Here is a 19,710-nt window from a genome sequence, read left to right as displayed (position 1 = left end):
TGATGGGAGGTTGAGAGGGAACCACCTCTGCAAGAGGATGGCGAGAAAGAGAGGGGGCACTACAGTAACAGATGGACTTAGAGGGATTACATGATTCAGGATGGGTATGTGACATAAATTCCCAAGAAAGACCAAAAAGAGAGTAGATTGGTGTGGAGGCAGAGGCTCAAACGCTACATCATTTCACATTTCTGTTCATCTATTGGCCAGGAAGATTACATGGGACAGTGCAGCTGGAGAGGTAAGGACCACTGCTGCTCATCCTGCACGAGGAAAAGTGGTGACACAGGAGATGTGCACGGGAAAATGTAGTGAAATAGTGTGTTGAAGTGGGAGCAACGGAATGAAAGTATTTAAGGAGCTTTTTGATTAAGGACTCTTCAGCAAGTAAGGGGACTGTTGCTTCAAAAGACCGGAAGAAGTGATAGATGAAAATGTTTGACAACAGTAGTTGCATCATATTTCACTTGAAGTTCTGCAAAAGACAAGGAAAAGGTCTTTGGAAGGTATGTGTCCCTGCTCCTTTGAGAGTAACTGCAAAATAATCTGCAATGTTTTAATAATACTTTTTTTTTTTTTTTTTAAAGGGAATAAGAAAAAATAAGACATTCAAGAAGCTTCTTGAATGTTAGGATTCAATTTTTTGTGTTGTTGAAAAAGAGTTTGGGATATTTCAATGTCTCAATGTGCCAAAACTATTTGATTTTGATGAGACTGTCGATTTAATGGTAAAAAAAAAAGGTAAAACATTTACTCTGACGAATGCTGTTTAACTGAGGAAAACTTAAATGACCACTTTTGGATGCAATATTAAATGTTAAGATGTTTTTCTTGTTGGCATGTAATAAACAAGAATCCAGTTGTTACTGAAAAATGAATTAGATGTTAGATGTTTGTCATACTGTATAAGTGAAATCTTGACTGGATTTTAGTTGTCTTCAGAAGAAATTTGTGGAAATTAAGCAAAATGGTATTAACGATACAAAGCTTTCTTTTAGTTTCCACTTGACTCAAAATGTAGAAATTCAACTTTTCAAATTCATAGTAGATGGTGAGAGTAACCTGTATATTATTTTTTTGTGAACTCACAATAAAAGTCATCTCAGTGCATTTAACAGGAAGTATGTTATATTCAAGCCCAATTAAATATAGTCCATCAATTAATGTGAACAAAGTTGCCTAGTGGGGGGAACTATAGCCATCTGTCTTTTTGAGAGGTGGGGAGGGAGGAGAAAAAAAATCACCAGAGAGCCCTAAAATGGAAATAAATAAAAATAACTAGCATGGGGAGTAAAGGGAACAGGATGAGGAGAGGTGCTCGATGCATCATGAGGTCTCCAGAAGTCAAGGTCTGAAATGGTGTTGAACAGGTTCAGCTAGCAGTGTCTTTCCTATATAACTTTTTTCAAAAACAGTTTTAAATCATGTATTAAAATGACGGAAAAATATAAATTATCTTTTTTATTTAAAAACTAAAAAGCAGAATCAAATATTTGAATTGTTAACAATTTATCTTCCCCTTGTTGCTTGCAATCTGGTTCTTCCAATTTTGGGACAATTTAGGCACTTTTTGGCTTGAAAAAAAAAACTTAAGCACCTAAGGTGGCAAAAGCTATTGCACAACATTTATGGATTTAGTAAAGTAGGTAATATGCAGATCAGAACAGCCTGTATTTATCTGTAATGCTTTCATGCTTAATCGCATTATTACATGGCATACTTAGTTGTTTTGAGGACAGTACCATGGGACCACTATTTAACTGTAGTAAACTGAACTGATTTAACCTCTGCTCTGTTGTCTTTCAGGGGCTTCAGGCTGGCAGGAAACATTGCATGAGAGACAGAGACACAGCATTGGTTGGATTGGACTTCACACTAAAATACAACTAACACAGATTAAAGCAGATTTCCTGAGATTATCAGTCAAACCTAAACATGTTTCAACCCGTGTCTCATCCATAATGCCATGAAATAATACTTGCTCAAACACTCCAGCAGGAGAGCTCATAGGAACCATCAGACTCATGCTATGATAATAGGAATGCCAAGATATTAGCTGGTTTGATAAACCCTCCTTTTGTGACCTCAGATGTTGCCATGTGGGGCCTCTGTGTGCACCAGTCTTCAGTTATATCTCTCTAAATTTCCAGTTAATGAACCACACTTAAATATGTTATCAATCTCCTGTCTAACAATGCAGCTTTTATTATTTTCAAACACCTTTGTTCACGTTGGCTGCTATTTTGTTATTGATTTAATATTTCCACACAAAAGGGCCCAAAGTGTTTAGGCCGGGGGATTTATGGACAGATCTGTTCTTGTGAGGATGAATAGATAATCACGTTCAAGTGTTACATGCTTCCAGTGATCTCTCCTGTTGTGCCTACTCCATCCATCTAAATCCCCTGTTGTCCTTTTATTTCCTCCATCTGTCCTTTCAGCATTAGTGCATCTTGTGCTGCTTCCTCCTCTCATGTTCTCTTTATCTTTGTCTCTTCTAGTCTCATTGATATTATAGTGTGACGTCAGCTTTGCTTTGCCACCATCTGTCTCTATTTCTTGTCTTCACATCCCCTTTAAAGTTGGGAGCTAATAGTTACTTAAAAGCAAACCAAGGCATCTGTTTCGACCCTGCCAACTTCATCTGTGGCTTCACTTACCCACCGTCCTGTTTGCTTTCCCTCTGTCCCCTCCGTACCATCCTCGCCCCCTACTGTGTCTCTGTCTAGCTGGCTCCCCCCCAGCCTCCCTTGTCCTCCCTGTGGCCATGCTGGAGGGGATGTCCCGCCGCTCTCGTTCCTTGCTCTCCCTGACTTTAACCACTTTGGCTCTTGCCCTCTCCATCCTTGCTCTGTGCACCTCCTACTGGTGTGAGGGCACACACAAGGTGGTCAAGCCTCTGTGCCTGTCGCCCGTCAAAATGAAGAACTGTGGTGAGAACAACAGTGAGCCTTACACCACAGGTATGTAGAGGCCCTAACTGCTGTACTATTGTTGCATCGTTATTGTCTTCATATTTCTTTTTCACTTACATGTAAGCTCCTTTCCTGTTACAAGCTGTTGGACAGAGATTTGTGTGCAAAAACATGTCCTGGTTTTATATTTTGTGTCCAAGTGCAAAACTTCAGCTGCAGTTCCCCCATATACATCAAACATGTAAAGCCTCAAATCTTGGCCAAAATGCAAGCAGCAAAGAGATTTTTAATGGAAAAAATTTAAACAAAAGTTTCAAATTGACAAGTTTTTTCAGTATACCAACAAACAAGTATAACAAAAAGGCACATCCTAAGACTCAAATGTCTTTTATTTGATTAAAAGTAAAAACTCTACAGGTTGCAAATACTTAAATCAAATACATTTGATTTAAATGTAGGTAATAATGTTATTTCAATATTTAATTTACAGTGTCAGAAGTAAATGTTGAATTTAATTTGAATTGTATGAAAATAAATAAATAAGCTTTTGCAGCACTTGCTATTGTGAGACAACTTCCCCTGAATAATAATTATAAGAAGCTCTCTGTAAAAAAATAAAACAACAAAAAAACATTGGGAAGTTGACCTAAAGTCTGCTTTTGTTTATTCAAACATTTCTCATCATAACCAGTGTTTAAATAAGTCATCCTGCTCCAAAACAGTAAATAAGTGTCTTTGAACACATCACACATAGGGAGCCAGAGGAAAAAGAGGATATGTGTTTCCAACTAAAAAAAAGAGCTGCTTTCGTGAGAAAATTAACTGTATTTAAGTTCCTGGAGACTAATTCCATTTTCTGTTACAACATGTTCATGGGCATGTCACACTTTTCTGATTATTTCTATGTTATCGCAACAATCACAATATTTTTGGCACTGAGCCGATTTCACAGCAGTCAGGTACATATGTTGATACGTATGTTGAAATCTTGCAGGTGATGACGGGTCAGCCCCGTTCATCGTGGTCACATGATACCTTTTTGCACACAAACTCTCTGCAACACACATTCTGTCTCTCCCTCATGAAACGCAGCTGAATTTAGTCATTACCTAAGTAATGCTGACCTCATGCTGTAGCTAGCAACATTACCATGATTTAAAATACCGGTAATCTTAAATCAAACCTTCCTGGAGCAATTGTCTGGTAGTGTTGCAATTTGTTCATGAGAGTTTTGGGAAAGAGCAGTGCACAAACTTTGAGGTGAGAATTTGCCATGCCACTTCTTTCAGTTTTAAGGATCATTCTTCTTTGTCAGTCAATGTAATGCTTATTTGGACATCATGAACTATTATGCTTTTGTTCAGCATTAAATGAATGTTTTCAGAGTTCAAACCCAACCCGCTCCTGAGGCAAAATGAAAATAGATGAGGATAATTAGCTGGATTCCAGGAGTAATACGTAGAACATTAAGACATGGATGTGTTTGAGTGTCCGTGCACATCAGTTCCTTTCAGTGCACGTGTAAAATACAGCTTTCTGATGCAGATTTCTGTTAGAAAAAAAATCTACCATCACTTGTTGACTCCCAAGTGATGAAATCCATCATCTGTACACGTTCTCTGCACATGAATAAGTACCTGGAACTAATCTGAATGGATAAATTGACTTCTACCCCCCAAAGTCATTGTTCTTGTTGTAATCTCTTTTTGTCAGAACCCCAGTGCCAGGGTAGACTTAATTATGGCATTAATCTGCGAAGCGTGATACTGCATCCGAAAGGTTTATTTGAGGAGAGAGTGATGCTGCTTGCTTTTGGGTCTTTGTATTATGCTTAATCCACAATGAGATTACACTGATCACTACTTCATGTGCAAGTACAGAATGGTTTACCTTTAATGATGCACTGTGATGGAAACATGAGACACGTGCCGTAGCGCTGACCCCACTGGCACGGCCCGACGTGACCGTGATAAACAGCGCGTGTCTTCTAAAAGTTGACACGAATATGTACTCAGTGCTTTTATTTCATTCACTTTATTTACACAAATCAATTGAACTTGGACCAGTATGCTGTATAAATATGCCTCTGCTTGCATGCTTCATTGATGGTTATGTGAAAAAGAAAGTGCACCCTCTTTCAGTTCTAAATTCTCACATTTCAAGACATTTAGAGAGAAAAGGGTGCCTGCTGGTCTTTAGTAGATCATGGGACAGTCTGTAAAAACACAAGTGGACCCTCACTGTTTGAATTAGGAGGATGTTTGACCGACATGTACTGCTTTAATTGAATATATTTAATTCACCGAACATCAGCAGATGTAGCACCTTTATAAAATCAAAGGTTTGAGCAGTTTGCTGCTCTGGAGCATTTAGGTGTCTTTTAACATGCTGCATTTTTTTTTTAAATTTATCCTGAAATTAATAACCTTGAAACTGAAATATTGCATTTTATTTTTCCCATGGGTGTATGTGTGTTTTGAAAATATAACATGTGCTTCTGTGATTTTGCTTGCCTCTACTGTTTTTTCTTATTTTTTCATAATTCATCGTTGAATTATAGGAAGAGTAAGGAGAAAATAGCATTTTTATAAACTGAGTGAGAGTTTGTCACTGCCATTCCCTTGTGTCTTCTCTTGCAGAGAGTCCCACTCAGAACCCGTTCAACCACACCCTGTCTCCAGCCAGGAAAGACGAGCTGGCCAAAATCAGACAAAGGCAACTAGCCAATGCGGTTCAGTATATCTGGGAGACGGGGGAGGACAAGTTTGCCTTTAGATACTTCCACACTGGCTTCTGGGAAAGCTGTGAGAAGCAGAATGATGGTGAGACAATGAAGCACAATCATAATTTATCTTTTAGAGATGTTTGCAGTCTGACCTTTAAAAACTCATACATGGCATATCTTTGACATTTTGGCTATATCTTTGCATGCTATTAGCAGGGGAAGTATGTCGCAGCTTCATTGATTTAACTCCGGGGGAAACACAAGGTAAGCTGTGTATTAATTTACAGTCTTTGCCTGTTGTCGCCACACATTGTAATTACATAAAGGTTTGCTCACATTTGTCCACACATGCTGCAGGTGTGCTCTGGCTGTCTGTTATTTCCGAGTTTACATATATTGGCTTGCTCGGGATGGGATTCTTACTGATGTGGCTGGAAGTGCTGTGTTCCCATAAAGAGATGCATGCACTCAAAATCAATGCCTACGCAGCTATGTGTACTGTGCTGTCAGGTGAGGAAATCCCTTAGTCACGTTGATTTGCTTCATCTCATCGCGTCGGCTGTAGTCATCTAAGTTACGTTGATTTTGTTCTTTGTTGTAGGTCTTCTTGGGATGGTAGCACATATGATGTTCACTACAGTATTTCAGATGACAGTCATTGTTGGCCCCAAAGACTGGAGGCCCCAGTCCTGGGATTACGGATGGTCATTTGCGTAGGTCACTGCCATACAAGATAGACTTCAAGCCTGTTTTATACAATCACGTGCATAAGCTTGTAAAAATCCTCTAATAAATCTAACTTCTCCTTCCCCAGTCTTGCCTGGGTGTCCTTCAGTTGCTGCATGGGAGCAGCTGTGGTCACGCTCAACTCCTACACAAAGACCATCATCGAGCTTCGTCGCAGGCAGAGACTCCGCTTGGAGGAAGCGAGAGCTGTCACCCGCGCCCCGTCCTATGAGGAGGTAGTTCCGGGGGGTGGACTCTACTCCGTCAGCGGCCTGCTGCATTGTCCTGACGGCATGATTGACGTTGCATGGGCCCCGAACGGCGGCGTGGTTGGCGTGGGAAATGGGGACGTACCGACCCTGGTTTTAGTGGGGGGCTGCGGACCAGAGGGGTGTGAGGACTGTGAGAGAGAGAGGGATGAGATGGAGGAGGCCATGGAGCGAGTTGATTCCCCTTGTTAGTGGATCGGTTACAAGTTTCAATTAAAAGGCCTGAAAAACTGAACAAGAAAGACAAGATTTGTGAGCTGAAAACAGACCCCGGTTTGTTTTTGTCCTCCACTTTGACTTCCGGTGAACCTGGGATGTGCTCGCAGTGGCTAAAAGCTAATCAAATCAACACATATCAAACTGTCTTTCACTGACGATGGAGTGTTCATAAGTTGCAAATCACATGCAAATCTGCATGTTTTCTGGGTATTTCTATGTGCCTCATTGTAGGTAAGTAAATATAACTCTGTATGTAAACGCATTTATGTTTCTTTCATTTTCTTGCTTTAATCTGCAATTCAACGGATATCTCCGTGGTCAATTCATGTCACAGTTTTTTCAATTCAATACAACACGTGCTCTATTTTAAATTAGTTTTACATCCAACATGCTTCCTTTTTCGAGTTCTCCCTATTCTGGTAACACTCTAGTGATGAATGCATAATTCTGATGCAGTGCATACATACCAGAAGCTCTAACAAACACAGTGTTTCTGTGGAGAAGCTCAGACAAACCCATAGAGATAAAAAGATTACAGAGATTTTGAAAAGTCTGCTCTCATGTTGAACAGAAGATTATGTGTAAACCAGTAATCCCGAGTTGGATGGAAAGAAGGCAGAACGGAGAGCAGAGATGTGAAGGGACAGAGAGGGGTGGGTTGTGGGAGGTCAGAATGAAAGTTGGAAAGAAATACTGGCAAGCACACCCACAGACACACAATAACACACACTTATCATCTGCACCATGAAAGCACCCCACTATCAGGTAACAAAGCTTTATGAATGTGCTGTAAACATTTACGCTGTTTAACATTATCACTATAGAGCACATCATTTTAAAGACTTTAAAGTCCAACATTTACCTTTTGCATCTGTAGGTTACACTTGTGAGATAATCCTGGATTTACTCTCGGGGATTAATACAATTGAAAACTTAAAGCTTAAAGCACCATTTTTGTCAGCCTGAAGCATTACTATAGTATAAAGTATATTTCTGGGTCAGAGAGGAATTTTTTGGGGAGAAGACAAATGAATTGAGCTGTATGAGAAAAACCTTTAATTTATTGTGCAATAAATAGGTACAACACCTGAGAGCTACAACCTCACTCAAGCAATGTAAAAGTCTGTAAAAAAAAAAAAAAAGCTATAACAAGCTAACAAGCAAGTCTTGTACTTTCACAATTGTCTTTCGCGGTTAATTTCTGAAATATTTATAAGTTAACAACAAAACAATATTTCTGACAATATGTTGATGTTATATTCATATGAACATACGTACTCACTATAGAGCTTGTTCTTGGCCGTACATGTCTTAAGCAACTGTGCCTTAATTTGACTTTCTTAATTTCTATTTGGTATGAAGTCACAAAATTGAAAACTTACTAAAATGTTAGTTGCAACAAAGACACTCCAAGAATGAATATTTACACAAAGAGGTGAGTGGCTAAAATTGAAGATTTGCGCGGACATCTGAAGCCAGGGGAGGGGGGGGTGGTAGATATGACTTCATAAAAGACAGAATAGGAGGGGGATGAATAAGAAGGACCTCATTGTTTCAGTGGTTCGTAGTGGATAAGACGCATTGCATTCTCATTTTCAATCACTCCTTTGATGAACTCTCCTTCAGCCAGCCGCTCTATGGGGGAAGAAATGGGAGAAGTTGTTGAGAAAACCAAGATAAATTTATCGGAGGACTCTCTAAATCCGGTATTATCTCCTGTGTGTGTGGGTGTGTAACAGCCATAGTGTCACATAAGGTTTCATGGCAAATAGATGGTAAGTACATAATAAAGATTGCATCACACAAGCTTTGGTATGAGAGCAGATGTGTACCAGGTGGGGTTATGTCTTCTGTTTTAGTGAAGCCAAACAGCTGACTCTTAAATGTAATCATGCCTAAAAGATGTTCGAACATCTGCTGAATAATGACAGGAAGCACTTGCGTTGGTTTTACATTTCTTTTCAGAAACTACAGGGAAAACTAATGTTCTTCAAGGGTTGAAATATTAGGATTTTACTTCTATTATTGGGCTGATTGTCTAAATGTAAATACTTAACCGGTCAAGGGAATCACATATTTGAATAAATAATGGTTTTAAGAAAAAAAGAAGGTAATTTAAAACCTCAATTTGTTATCTCCTAATGTTTTCTTTTTTAACAGTCTGAGTAAAACGTCTCAATAGTTCAGCTCAGTGTTTTCAACATTCATTCATTAAAACAAGACTCTTTCTCTCAAATATTTCAACAAAATGCAGTATGAATATTAGTCCTGGTTTTGGTCAGAGTTTAGTTCACACTTAAGGGAATTAAAACCAATTTTGCACATATTTAGAGGGACAGCTGCTCGTTTAAACTGTATCATACAGAGCATACAATAAAACATGTCCTAATGAAAGTAAAAAGCAAACTGGGGAATATATTACTGTGATATTTAATCATTTTTTTAAAAACTGCATTTTCCATGGTAGTGTCTCTCTGCAATGTCCTGCATGGGCACGATAGACTGTTTACATGCATGTGACGCCTCTTACCATTGTCTTTCTTATCGAAGTAAGCCCAGAGCTTGTTGGCTCTCTTCTCGGGTGTGTTCTCATCCTCTGCTAGCTTCTTCTGCTCCTCTGCAGGGATTAGCTTAAATATGGCCTGGGGGAGGGTTAGGGTTGGGTGGAATACAGATCAAAATGCTGCATCATTTCTCTCACTCAGTTACACTGAACATTAATGCAGCCTGGAGAAGAAACGTGTACAAAACAAGAGGTTATATAACTCGTGGAGTACATGAGAAAAACTCACTGCCTTCTTGAGTTATTTGTTTGTTTTTTGTGTGTGTTTTTTTTTTTTTATATTTCTGAGGGGTAATATAGCGTTTGATGCAAAACTACTGAACAATGAGAGACACGCTAGGAATGGAACTTCTTTTGAGATTTCTCTCATCCTAACCAGTTTAATCTGTCACTGTACTGGATGAAAATTGGCTGGACACAATCAAGTAGCTTGCAATCAAATAAACAATCAAAGTGAGTAATTGGGTAAACTACAACATAAAATTCAGCTGCCCACATGTGAGGAAATCAGTCCTAACATGTGGGTTGTAAATGACTAACTGACTGTGCTCTTCATGCCTTTAAGTGTATGTCCCACTTAGAAAGGAAATACTCATCTCCTACATTTAAGAAACCTAGATTAACATGGATTAGTGCCAAGACTCAGGCCACAGGCCAAACACAGAGATGTCATCTCTTCTCTCCCTGGGCTTTCCTTCAATCTCGCCCCTGTGATCTTCTAGTCTGTACAGTTCAGATTGGGTGCTTGAAGACCTATAGATGACCCCCTCATCCACCTCTTGATAACAACATTACGTGTTTGCAGTCACTCTCAAATAAAACATTGAATTTTCAGCTTTACTTTTATTAGTCTGGCTCAGCACTGCCTGCCTCTCTTTCCTCTTCTTTCTAACTTTAAATCCACATAAAGAAAATCCAGGACCGATTCTGTTCATACGGCAGATTTGTCTGTTTTCTGACTCAGTGTTTGAATGACGAGAGGAAATTATACTGTTATTTATTTTAAGGCCTTTTTAAGTTCAAGGCCATTAACTACTACCAGCCCTTTAAAGTGCAGCAATTTCATGGAGTGATTTTAAGTATAATGCTTTTGGACTCGGACCAGTTGGCTAAGGAATAAATCCCATTACAATTCAAGCTGGATTCTCGGCTGATCTCTCCTAAACCTCTTACAAATCTTTGTCATTTGTCTTAAAACAGAATATAGAAACATTTGCAAACTCAATCAGACTGATTGTGTGAAGACAATAGATGAGATATATATCTAAGGTAAACTATACAACCCAAAACCTTCTGGGTAAAAGACACATTGTTTAGACACAGAACGATGGACAGACTCTCTGCTGTGGAGTTCAAGCGAGACCTGTCTAAAGAACAAGACTGTCTATATTGTCTAAGTGCTAAACCCATAATCAGAGAGATTATCAGGATGCCAAAAGACAGTTTAATTGGACTGGCAGTCACTCCTGACCACCTATATTCCATGAGAGGGTTTGGAAATTTCCATATAAGATGTATCAAGGAAATCTAGTGCAGGAATAACACCTCAGAGTTGCCATCATGTTCAGCAAATCCAGCAAACGGAGCCTCAGAAGTGTCAACATCTGTTATGTCAGTTAAACCTTTTAATGTTCATTTAAAGCCTGACTTCGCTGTCTGCCCCCGAACATGAGCAAGAGCATGTTCTGATGTGTTTTATTTACGCAGATGGCTTTGATGTAAAAAGAAGATATGTTGTCTCAAGCACTCTCAGATAAAAACACTTTGATGCCACATTCTACAGCCATTTAAGCAAGAAACAGAGGAATATGTTTCCTCTGTCTAAGATGGGAAATGTTATAAATGGGACTCATGTGGGACTCAGAGTTGGGAGACTAGCTGCCTTTAACTGACTTTTTTTCTGGCTATTTAACAGCTGCTCGTCTTTTTACCTGTTGAGCTGTTTACATACCACCTCATGAATTTCCCTCACCTGGCAGATCTCTGTCACTTCAGTCTTGTTGATGTATCCGTTCTTATCAACGTCGAACAAAGAGAAAGCCCACTCGAGTTTCCGGGTGGTCTTCCCGCTGGAGGTCATGTGGAGTGCAATGATGTACTCCTTGAAGTCCAAAGTGTTATCATCGTTGGTGTCAAAGGAGCGAAACACATGCCGCGCGTAGCTTTTGGCATCAGCTTCGGGGAAGAAGCGGGTGTAGATCTCCTCAAACTCTTCTGGTGTGATGCGTCCTGTGGGACATTGCTTCTGAAAGTTCTCGTACCATTGGGAGATTTCAGTCTCAGTAAATTTGGTGGTAAGCTTCAGGTCCTCAAGGATCTCCTTCGATATTGCGCTGCTGGTGGTATTTCCCATGGCAGTTGGTCTCACGGTCTTAGCAACCTGTCAGTTTTGTCAAAGTCCCTGTGGAAATTATTTGCTATCTCAGTCCTCCAAATGGTTTCCTCTGCTGTTACAAATTATTTTCTTTTCTGTCCAAGATGTGGTTTTGCTCACTGCTTTGATTTATTTTACAGAACCCTGCAAGACACAGTAAAAGAAACATGGTTTAAATATTTCACATACCTAAAGAACATTTGAAATCATTAACAGCAATTCAGAAATTCCCCTTGTCAGGAAAAAAAACAATGCTTAGGAAATCATACCTGTGTGTTGTGTGTGCAGATGATGCTTGAAGAACTGAGTGCCTGTCGCGACTTTCCGACAGTGATAGATAAGGAGGGCAGTGGGAACCATCCCTTACAGGAGGTGACTGGGTTAATTCTGTTAATGCGGGACTTAAGGTGGATGAGTGTTTGACTAAAATGAACCCAAGATCCTAATTTTCTCTGTATAGTCTGGAAGTCTAGAATGATCTGTGTGTGACTGTCTTATATTATTTATAGTCCGGAGGAATTCAGAGTCATGTCATGTGGTCTTGAATCCATGATCACAGTATCCAGGGAAACGTGAATTAGAAGGCTCAAAGTAATCACTTGAAACCACTTGGTCGAGACTTTATAATACGCTTTTTGTGTGAGTGTGTGTGTGTGTGTGTGTGTGTGTATGTAGGGGGGGGTGTTAATGGACTATTCTCAGCATCTCAGGTGGTATGAAAGTGCACTGAAGCACACGACTTGTATATCCGTCAAGACGCCATTGGTGATGATTGAAATACAGGAAAGGCCTTGTTTATTTCAGCAAGACAATGCCTGAACACACGCAGCACATATTACAACAACAAACCTCTGGAATGAGGTTCCGTATTGGTCTACCAGACATTGCTAACGTAGTTAACAACTAACGTATTGCTAACATAGTTAACAACCAACTAACCAACTTGTTAACTACGCTAGCAAGAAATATAGTAACATAGCAAACGTATACCAACTTGTGAGTGTGCCATGTGGTTAGAGTCATTTTCCTTAAAGATTAATATATTTTATTAGGAAAAAGGAATTCATGTATCCAGGAGGAATTTGAGCACATGATTGTAACGTTTGCTGCTATTGCCAGCTAACGCCAGTTTAGCCCGGACCGTTTTACAGTAGCGAGAATGAAGACACTTTATTGGTTGTTTATGATATGTCAGAAGCACCACCCTTGGATTGTGAACACTACGCTGCTGAGTGAAGCATAGGCGACTGGACAGGTGACGATAAATAATAATGGTGTTAAAACAACCACGTTTACAGACTGAGATTTTTTCAGTTGCATTCTTACTGCAAATTGTTCTTCTTCCTTATTTGTTTGTGTTCTTATGTATTGTGCAGACTACTGGTATGCTAGTGGCTGTTATTCTTAGAGCACTGTCGACATCATGTTTGGTTTTGATTGAAATCATCAGTCACAACTGTCATATTTACACATAACGGTCAAGCGTTCAAGAGTTTTGGGGAATTTCCTGCTGAAATCAAATCAAACTATAAACACTGCTACTCCAAGTATGGTGGTTCAAACCAACATAGATCAAACTTCTTGGACCGTTTTCGGCAAACAGTCGGACTTAAGATGTTTGTTAGTGTAACGATGCGTCGAACTATGTTACATGTAGTTCAATATGAACTGTCGCATGGGAAACCCTCGGACTTGTCAGTGTTAAAGTATGACAAGGATATCTGGTACCTTTTAAGCTTGAGCCTGAGAAGAATATCCAATTGATTACTCAAAATAGCCTTCTTCATCTTTAAAATGGGGTTTACTTAATTTATAAAAAGAAGAAGAATTTCAAAGTTTGCACATTTCATTTGCTGCTGTTGTACGGTACTATTCTCTAATAAATATAGCGTTTAAAACTTGTTTTGGGCTTTGATTACAGTACAACCCTTCACAAACATAACCTACAACATACTCAGCAAGATTTCAAAGCCAGCGTTATGTTCTGAGAGTCACCATGTATTTCCAGACTGGCATCTGTCCAGACATGAACTCAGTCCAGCTCGCCCGTGTCTTCGATGCTGCCTACACCTCTTACATCTCCGTCACTCCTGGCCGTCTCTTGGCTTGACCTCCTTCCTGTCCTACATGAGCTTCGGTCTACAAGTTGGATTTGTTGTGCTGAGCTAGTTTTTAAATGTTCTCCAATGCACATTTTCTCTTAAATGATGTTTTGCTGGATGGTAACCCAGGAAGTATCCAGCACACTGATGACTTCAACATTATATTCAATGACACACTTCTTTTTCCGCAATATGTTGAGTCAATCTAACTAGCTTCCAGCCCACTCCATGTTTGTGTATCTATCTTTGTTAACTGCTATCACCTCACCTCACCTCACCTCACCTCACGTCACAGGAGGCGTTGTGATAAAAATCAGCAGGTTAAACTATCTTCATGATAGTCTTAGTTTGTTGTATTCACTCTAAAAGTCTGTTTTATTTGCCATTTGCTTCTACTTTGGTTAGACAGGTAGATTTACCTTAACTGACCTTTTCAGACTAACATGAAATTTACTTTCCCTTCCTACAATAAAAGAAATAGAAACATTAATCACCCAAATGACATTAAAAATCCTTAAAATGATATGTACACTTGTTTTTGCTGAGTGATGTTTTTCTTGATAAAGATCCTCCCTGAGTCCATCTATTGGATTACTTATGCTCCACCCACCGCCACTTAGCTAATTACCGTCATCTTCATCCGCTGAGTGCAACGGCCAAAAGACTTACCCCCTCCTCTCCACAAAACAATCCCTGACATGTGACCTCTCCTGAAAGCTGGGCTAATTGCCTGCCTAAAATGAGTGAGGATTTGTGGCTACTTTTGAAATGCTTGCCTACCTGCAAAGATGCATGTGAAATGTACAGCGACACTGACTACTGCGACTTTGATCAACGAATGAACTATCATTCTTATTCTTATTATTTTATAACATTTGCTGTGGAAATATTGAAATTGGCATATAATAATTTGATACAAATGAACTCTGGAGGTGAAAGTACATAAAGAGATGATGTCAAACTAAGGATACTGAAACATTTCTTGCATTTAGAGCCATTGGCAGCAACCCTTTTGGTTTTGCAGGATTATATTCTGAATATCAGGCAGTATCTTCCACCCAGTTGTTATAGGGGAGCAGGAGTGTTTTCCTGAAACCCACTGATTTCAGGAAAACCCGGAAAATATATGCATTTGTTCATTTTTGATATACATATCTAATATTGATAACTGAAAGAAATGAGAATCAAATCAGAAAGATCCAGGAGCATATTTCCTAACCATATTCTAATATAGTTACAAAGCTGATCATTGCAGCTCAAGATTTTAAACGCTAGAGTACTGCAAGTGACACGACCCACTGGAATGTGAAAGCTCAAATGGACAATGCTTTTAAATAGGAAAAGTCTGTTCTCAACCAAAACACTGCCTTGGTGGGGCATATCTAAAATCTTAAGACTGAAAGCAAGAGGAAAAGAGGAAGGGAGTTGTTTCCAGATAAACATTTGTTAATGGGTCATAATGACGTGTAATGACAGACAGGAGCTTCCCACTGAACACAAGGAAAGAGAGGAACAAACAAACTACGGCAACAATGTTGATAATTGCATTCACCATTTTGTGAGGCCTGAAGTAGGTGAGGTATGTGAGGAAAGTGCTGAGCGTCTGCTCCCATTACTGTGCCCACTGCCCAGCGAGACAGCCAGCAGCAATTTCCAGGTTTCACTGACAAAAAGGCTTTAAACTAGAAATAACTGCATTGATGAATCATAGACTCTCCACTTAAGAGTTTCCTCAGACATCTAAGCTCCTGATTCAACGCTGAGGTAAGTAGACTAGCGTTTGTTATGTAACTCAGATTATTTGTAGGTCTAAAACTAAAAATACTAATCTTGTTTTGATTTTTCTAATAATTTACCAATTTAAATGAATTCTAGCCCAATCATGTCTTTCATTTTCAGTAATATCCAGAAAAATCCAAAGGCGACATGCTGTAAAATGAAGAAGAATAAGATTAAGAACTCATAAAATTGATGAGATTAAGACCTAGTGATTTTTATCTTTATTTTTTAATTAAAATCTACTTAAGTCGTTAGTGTGTCTGTCTGTCTTCGATTTAATTTTTCAATCTACCCCTATTTGCCTTTGCTCAATGGTGGATCAGTCATGACAAATTTAAAAGGTAGCAGATCGTTTTTTTCTGTCACATACTTGTATCGAGGCCTTGCACAACAATTTACTTAAGAGATTTTTTTGCAATTGAATGAGACAAAGAACTGCAATTATCTTTGACAAAATGTTATGTAGAAACAAATAAATAACATTGAAGCAGTCACTATTTTACATCTGCTCATCTACAAGCTGGCTTTAAAGAAGGCTCGGACCAATGCAATGTGTCATTTTGTACGTTGATTGTTGCATAGTGGGATGTAAGGGGATTTTTTTTTCCAGTTTTGGAAAAATATAAGCATAAATAGCACTGGATGCAAGGACTTAAATTATGGGTTGTGTGTTCTGTTGTAGACACCAGAAAGAGGAACAAGATCCTTCTCAGCTCCGGCAAGAAATCAAATCCAACTATGGCATCCAAGATGGAGACTCTTGATCCTGCAGCTTTGACAGATGTCAGCTCCACCGTCGCCTTCGACTGTAAACCTGAGACAGTGACCCTACCGAGTGGCATCGTCTCGGTGGCGGGCATCACCGTGGTGACCGGGGGTGTGGAACTGTCCTGTGGATCCTGCATGCTGGCCTTTGGCTTTTGGGGAACCTTAATTGGTTTTAGCTGTGTATCCGTGGGGCTGTGGGACCATCTGACCTACCCTAGAGCCGGGACCTCCCACTTGCTGCAACTTGGACTTGTCATTCTGGCTCTCAGTTTTGTTATGGTGATAAGCGTGGTGGCATTTTACCTCATGACAAGAAAGAAGAGACGGATTACACGCGAGGAGCGAGAGGATGGAAAGCATGTTCTTGTTGAGGGTGGGCAAGTTATTAAAAAAGTCACAGTGTAAAAAGAAAGAAAGAAAGAAAGAAATAATGGCAGAAATTAAGATCAACTGAAAATCTGCACAGAGTGACGTGTAGATGTTTTGTGTATAAACAGGGGTATAGCACGGCATCTCATTCTTGTCCTCTCAAAACATTTTCACTCCATATCAGCGGCACTCCAGACCTCCTGTTTCTTCCTTTATCTGTGAACCTGAACTGTGTTGTTTTAGGGAAACACAACACAGCCAACCTCCTTCCATTAAAAAGAAAATGTTCCTCAAAAAAGATAGATTTTTTTGCAACATATTTCCATTTTATTTTAATATCTCCTCCTTCCATTTTTTTAAAACAAAAGCAACACTATTCCACTCCACCTTGTTTTATTATTTCAATAACCAATATGTTACACACATAAGATAAGTTTCTTATTATGTATGCTATAGTGTATTGGCTGAATTGTAAAAGATGTTAAAATGGATTTTGTTACCACTAGTTTTACAAACCCTTTCAGGGCACCCCTGGCATTGTGGATACAGTATATGTATGTAATCTTATTTAAATAAAAGTGTGTGGAGGAAAAATAGCAAAGCTACTGTTGCACTACATTTTTTCTTAAAGTCAGTGTTCACATTTTCATTTGTGAAGTGTAGACCGAGCATGTAGCGCATGTAGAACACGTGGAGTATACAATAAATGGAATGTGTAATACCGGCACGTTTGTCTTTATGTGACGGCTAAAAAAAAATAAAGGGACAGCAATCCAACGGGAAAGGAGCTTATAACAGAGTGCAGATGTTTGCTTGAATGTTGTTCAATAAAATGACACACCCAAAAACCCTACCTTGCTATTTATTCCCTGTGCTTCAGGCATCATCATGCCTCAGTGGAGGGAAAAATTTGTTTTCTGGGCCAAAAATTACAAATAGTATGTCTTAACTGTCAACAGTTTTATCGAACCAGAAAAGGAGTGTTGGTCTTAAGTTTTACAAATGGATCTAAGTTAAAGAAAGAAAGAAAGAAAGAAAGAAAGAAAGAAAGAAAGAAAGAAAGAAAGAAAGAAAGAAAGAAAGAAAGAAAACAGTCTGAAAGAAAGTAGTAAATAATGATAACTATAAAGCTAATTTAGGACTCTTTGTGCATCCATATGAAAAAGCCCCCACTCTCCTATTTTAGCATAATCTCTCCTGAGTGAAAAAATAAACTAATAACTCCAAATGTTCCTATTTACATGTTGTGACTTGTAAACTGACTCAAAATTTTAAAATATTTTGAAATCTATCCCAAGTTTGCTCCGATCCCTTGTTAAAGATAATGTGTTGTGTTCAAAACAGCTCCAGGCCTCATTACAGATTGAAGGAATTAAGTTTTGAGACAATAAATGTAGCAACAAAATGCTGAGGATTTTCCTCTTACAGTTTTTCTCAATTGGTTTGGTACATTTCTCACATCAGAATTGAAATTCTCAAAAGTTCTTGTTCAGTTTTCACATCATCATGCCATTTGTGCAGATGAAAAAGGCAGTTTCTCATTGCATTGAACAAATTGCAAATGCTTTTGTCCATCCATGCAAATGATTGTGTACAATTCTCAGTTTTTTCGTACATTATCAATTGCTTTTGTCTTGCTAATCAAAATGCTTTGTTATAGGAATCTATCAAATAGTCTCTTTCCCCAAAACATTTAGGCTATAGTTCATCATATAAGTCTTCACATGCAAAATGATTTACCAAGCCATCATAACATGTCAAGCATATATACATTTCCATAAGACATTTGTCTGTAAATATGATCTAAATTGGTAAATTCCTCCCAGGTGAATCTAGTCTTTCTCTAATGAAAAGAGTTGATCAACCAATGATCGACAGTTTTCTGAATGAGCTCAAGGGAGCATCTCATGAACAATCTACTGGGGAGTATATAGGTAACCAGAGCACAATAGAAAGTTACAATGTCTGACAATGGAAGGACAACAGCCAAGAAGAAGGAGAGGAAGAGGGGTGAGGCTGCGTGGTGGAGGAGTAGGAAGAGGAAGAGGCAGAAGAGGCGGACACATGCGTGTTCCTGATGAAATCAGAGCAACACTTGTAGACCATGTTTTGAATCATGGGCTGACTATGGCTGAAGCGGGGAGAAGGGTGCAGCCAAATGTTGGCAGAACAACTGTGTCCTCAATTATTCAAACTTTCCGCAGAGAGAACAGGTATGTAATCTAACAGTATGTGCTGAATTACATGGAGTTTACTGTATTTACATGTCAATACAGTAATGCCCCATACATGCTCTATACAATGCCATTGTGTCTTCCTCAAATTTGTTTTGGTTTACATTTCTATTTCCAACATAGGACTGCAAGACAAGTACACAGGGGTGGTAGAGGGCGGATTTTCACACCACACCAGGAGATGGCTATCTGCAACATTGTTGTTGAAAACAACGCCATTACACTGAGAGAGATACAGACTACTATTTTGCAGGACAATGACACATTTGCAAACATCGAAACAGTCAGTATCTCTACCATTGACAGAGTGCTAAAAAAACAACACATGCGCATGAAACAGCTATACACTGTCCCATTTGAAAGAAATGGTGAGAGGGTGAAGGAGCTGCGCTACCACTTTGTCCAGGTACAACTTTTATTCCAAAACCATATATAGATATGTCCTCGTTTGTAAGTCGCTTTGGGCTTACAGTAAAAGGTGTCTGCCAAATGCAATGTAATGTAAAGATGTACACTACACTACTGTAAGTGTGGCATTTGCACATATGCTATGGCTGTAGAAAAGAAGATGCAATATGTCATAAACGTTTGATCTAACTTCTTTTGCAAATGCATGTAATGCAGTAATTCCAAAAATAACATTTTGTCTTCTGTATTTAGCGCATGA

At 39.1% G+C, this 19,710-nt stretch overlaps 2 protein-coding genes across 4 annotated transcripts; one reads left to right on the top strand and one right to left on the bottom strand.

Annotated features, from left to right (window-relative positions):
* Positions 1-147: 147 nt before the first annotated feature.
* On the top strand, positions 148-8,326 carry si:ch211-149k23.9 (germ cell-specific gene 1-like protein). 3 transcript variants are annotated; one of them, XM_061717024.1, is made up of 7 exons: positions 148-506; positions 1,807-2,963; positions 5,555-5,737; positions 5,854-5,904; positions 5,998-6,150; positions 6,242-6,353; positions 6,455-8,326. In XM_061717024.1, the coding sequence occupies exons 2-7, from the start codon at positions 2,768-2,770 to the stop codon at positions 6,825-6,827; spliced, it is 1,068 nt and encodes a 355-aa protein (XP_061573008.1). In that variant the 5' UTR covers positions 148-506; positions 1,807-2,767; the 3' UTR covers positions 6,828-8,326. The 3 variants fall into 3 exon arrangements, with proteins under 3 accessions (XP_061573008.1, XP_061573007.1, XP_061573009.1); XM_061717023.1 differs by having other exon boundaries at positions 5,854-6,150; XM_061717025.1 differs by having other exon boundaries at positions 216-241; positions 2,888-2,963; positions 5,854-6,150.
* rcvrn2 (recoverin 2) lies at positions 7,888-12,216 on the bottom strand. Its single transcript, XM_061717026.1, has 4 exons — positions 12,061-12,216; positions 11,390-11,935; positions 9,385-9,496; positions 7,888-8,489 (listed from the first exon to the last, which is right to left on the bottom strand). Exons 2-4 carry the CDS (start codon positions 11,768-11,770, stop codon positions 8,401-8,403), a joined length of 582 nt encoding a protein of 193 aa, XP_061573010.1. The 5' UTR covers positions 11,771-11,935; positions 12,061-12,216; the 3' UTR covers positions 7,888-8,400.
* Between the last annotated feature and the right edge of the window lie 7,494 nt (positions 12,217-19,710).

This window comes from Cololabis saira, chromosome 3, assembly GCF_033807715.1.
Source record: "Cololabis saira isolate AMF1-May2022 chromosome 3, fColSai1.1, whole genome shotgun sequence".
Classification (NCBI taxonomy): Eukaryota; Metazoa; Chordata; class Actinopteri; order Beloniformes; family Belonidae; genus Cololabis; species Cololabis saira.
Note: the sequence above shows the minus strand (reverse complement) of the source record. Positions and strands in the feature narration are given on the sequence as shown.

Bases quoted from the DNA above. Each gene is read 5' to 3' on its own strand.
- si:ch211-149k23.9 (XM_061717023.1), top strand. From the start codon at position 2,768: ATGCTGGAGGGGATGTCCCGCCGCTCTCGTTCCTTGCTCTCCCTGACT. The intron at 2,964-5,554 runs GTATGTAGAGGC...CTTCTCTTGCAG, and splicing joins CAGTGAGCCTTACACCACAG to AGAGTCCCACTCAGAACCCG. The intron at 6,354-6,454 runs GTAGGTCACTGC...CTCCTTCCCCAG, and splicing joins GATTACGGATGGTCATTTGC to TCTTGCCTGGGTGTCCTTCA.
- rcvrn2 (XM_061717026.1), bottom strand. From the start codon at position 11,770: ATGGGAAATACCACCAGCAGCGCAATATCGAAGGAGATCCTTGAGGAC. The intron at 9,497-11,389 runs GTGAGGGAAATT...ACCCTCCCCCAG, and splicing joins AAGTGACAGAGATCTGCCAG to GCCATATTTAAGCTAATCCC. The intron at 8,490-9,384 runs GTAAGAGGCGTC...CTTCCCCCATAG, and splicing joins CTTCGATAAGAAAGACAATG to AGCGGCTGGCTGAAGGAGAG.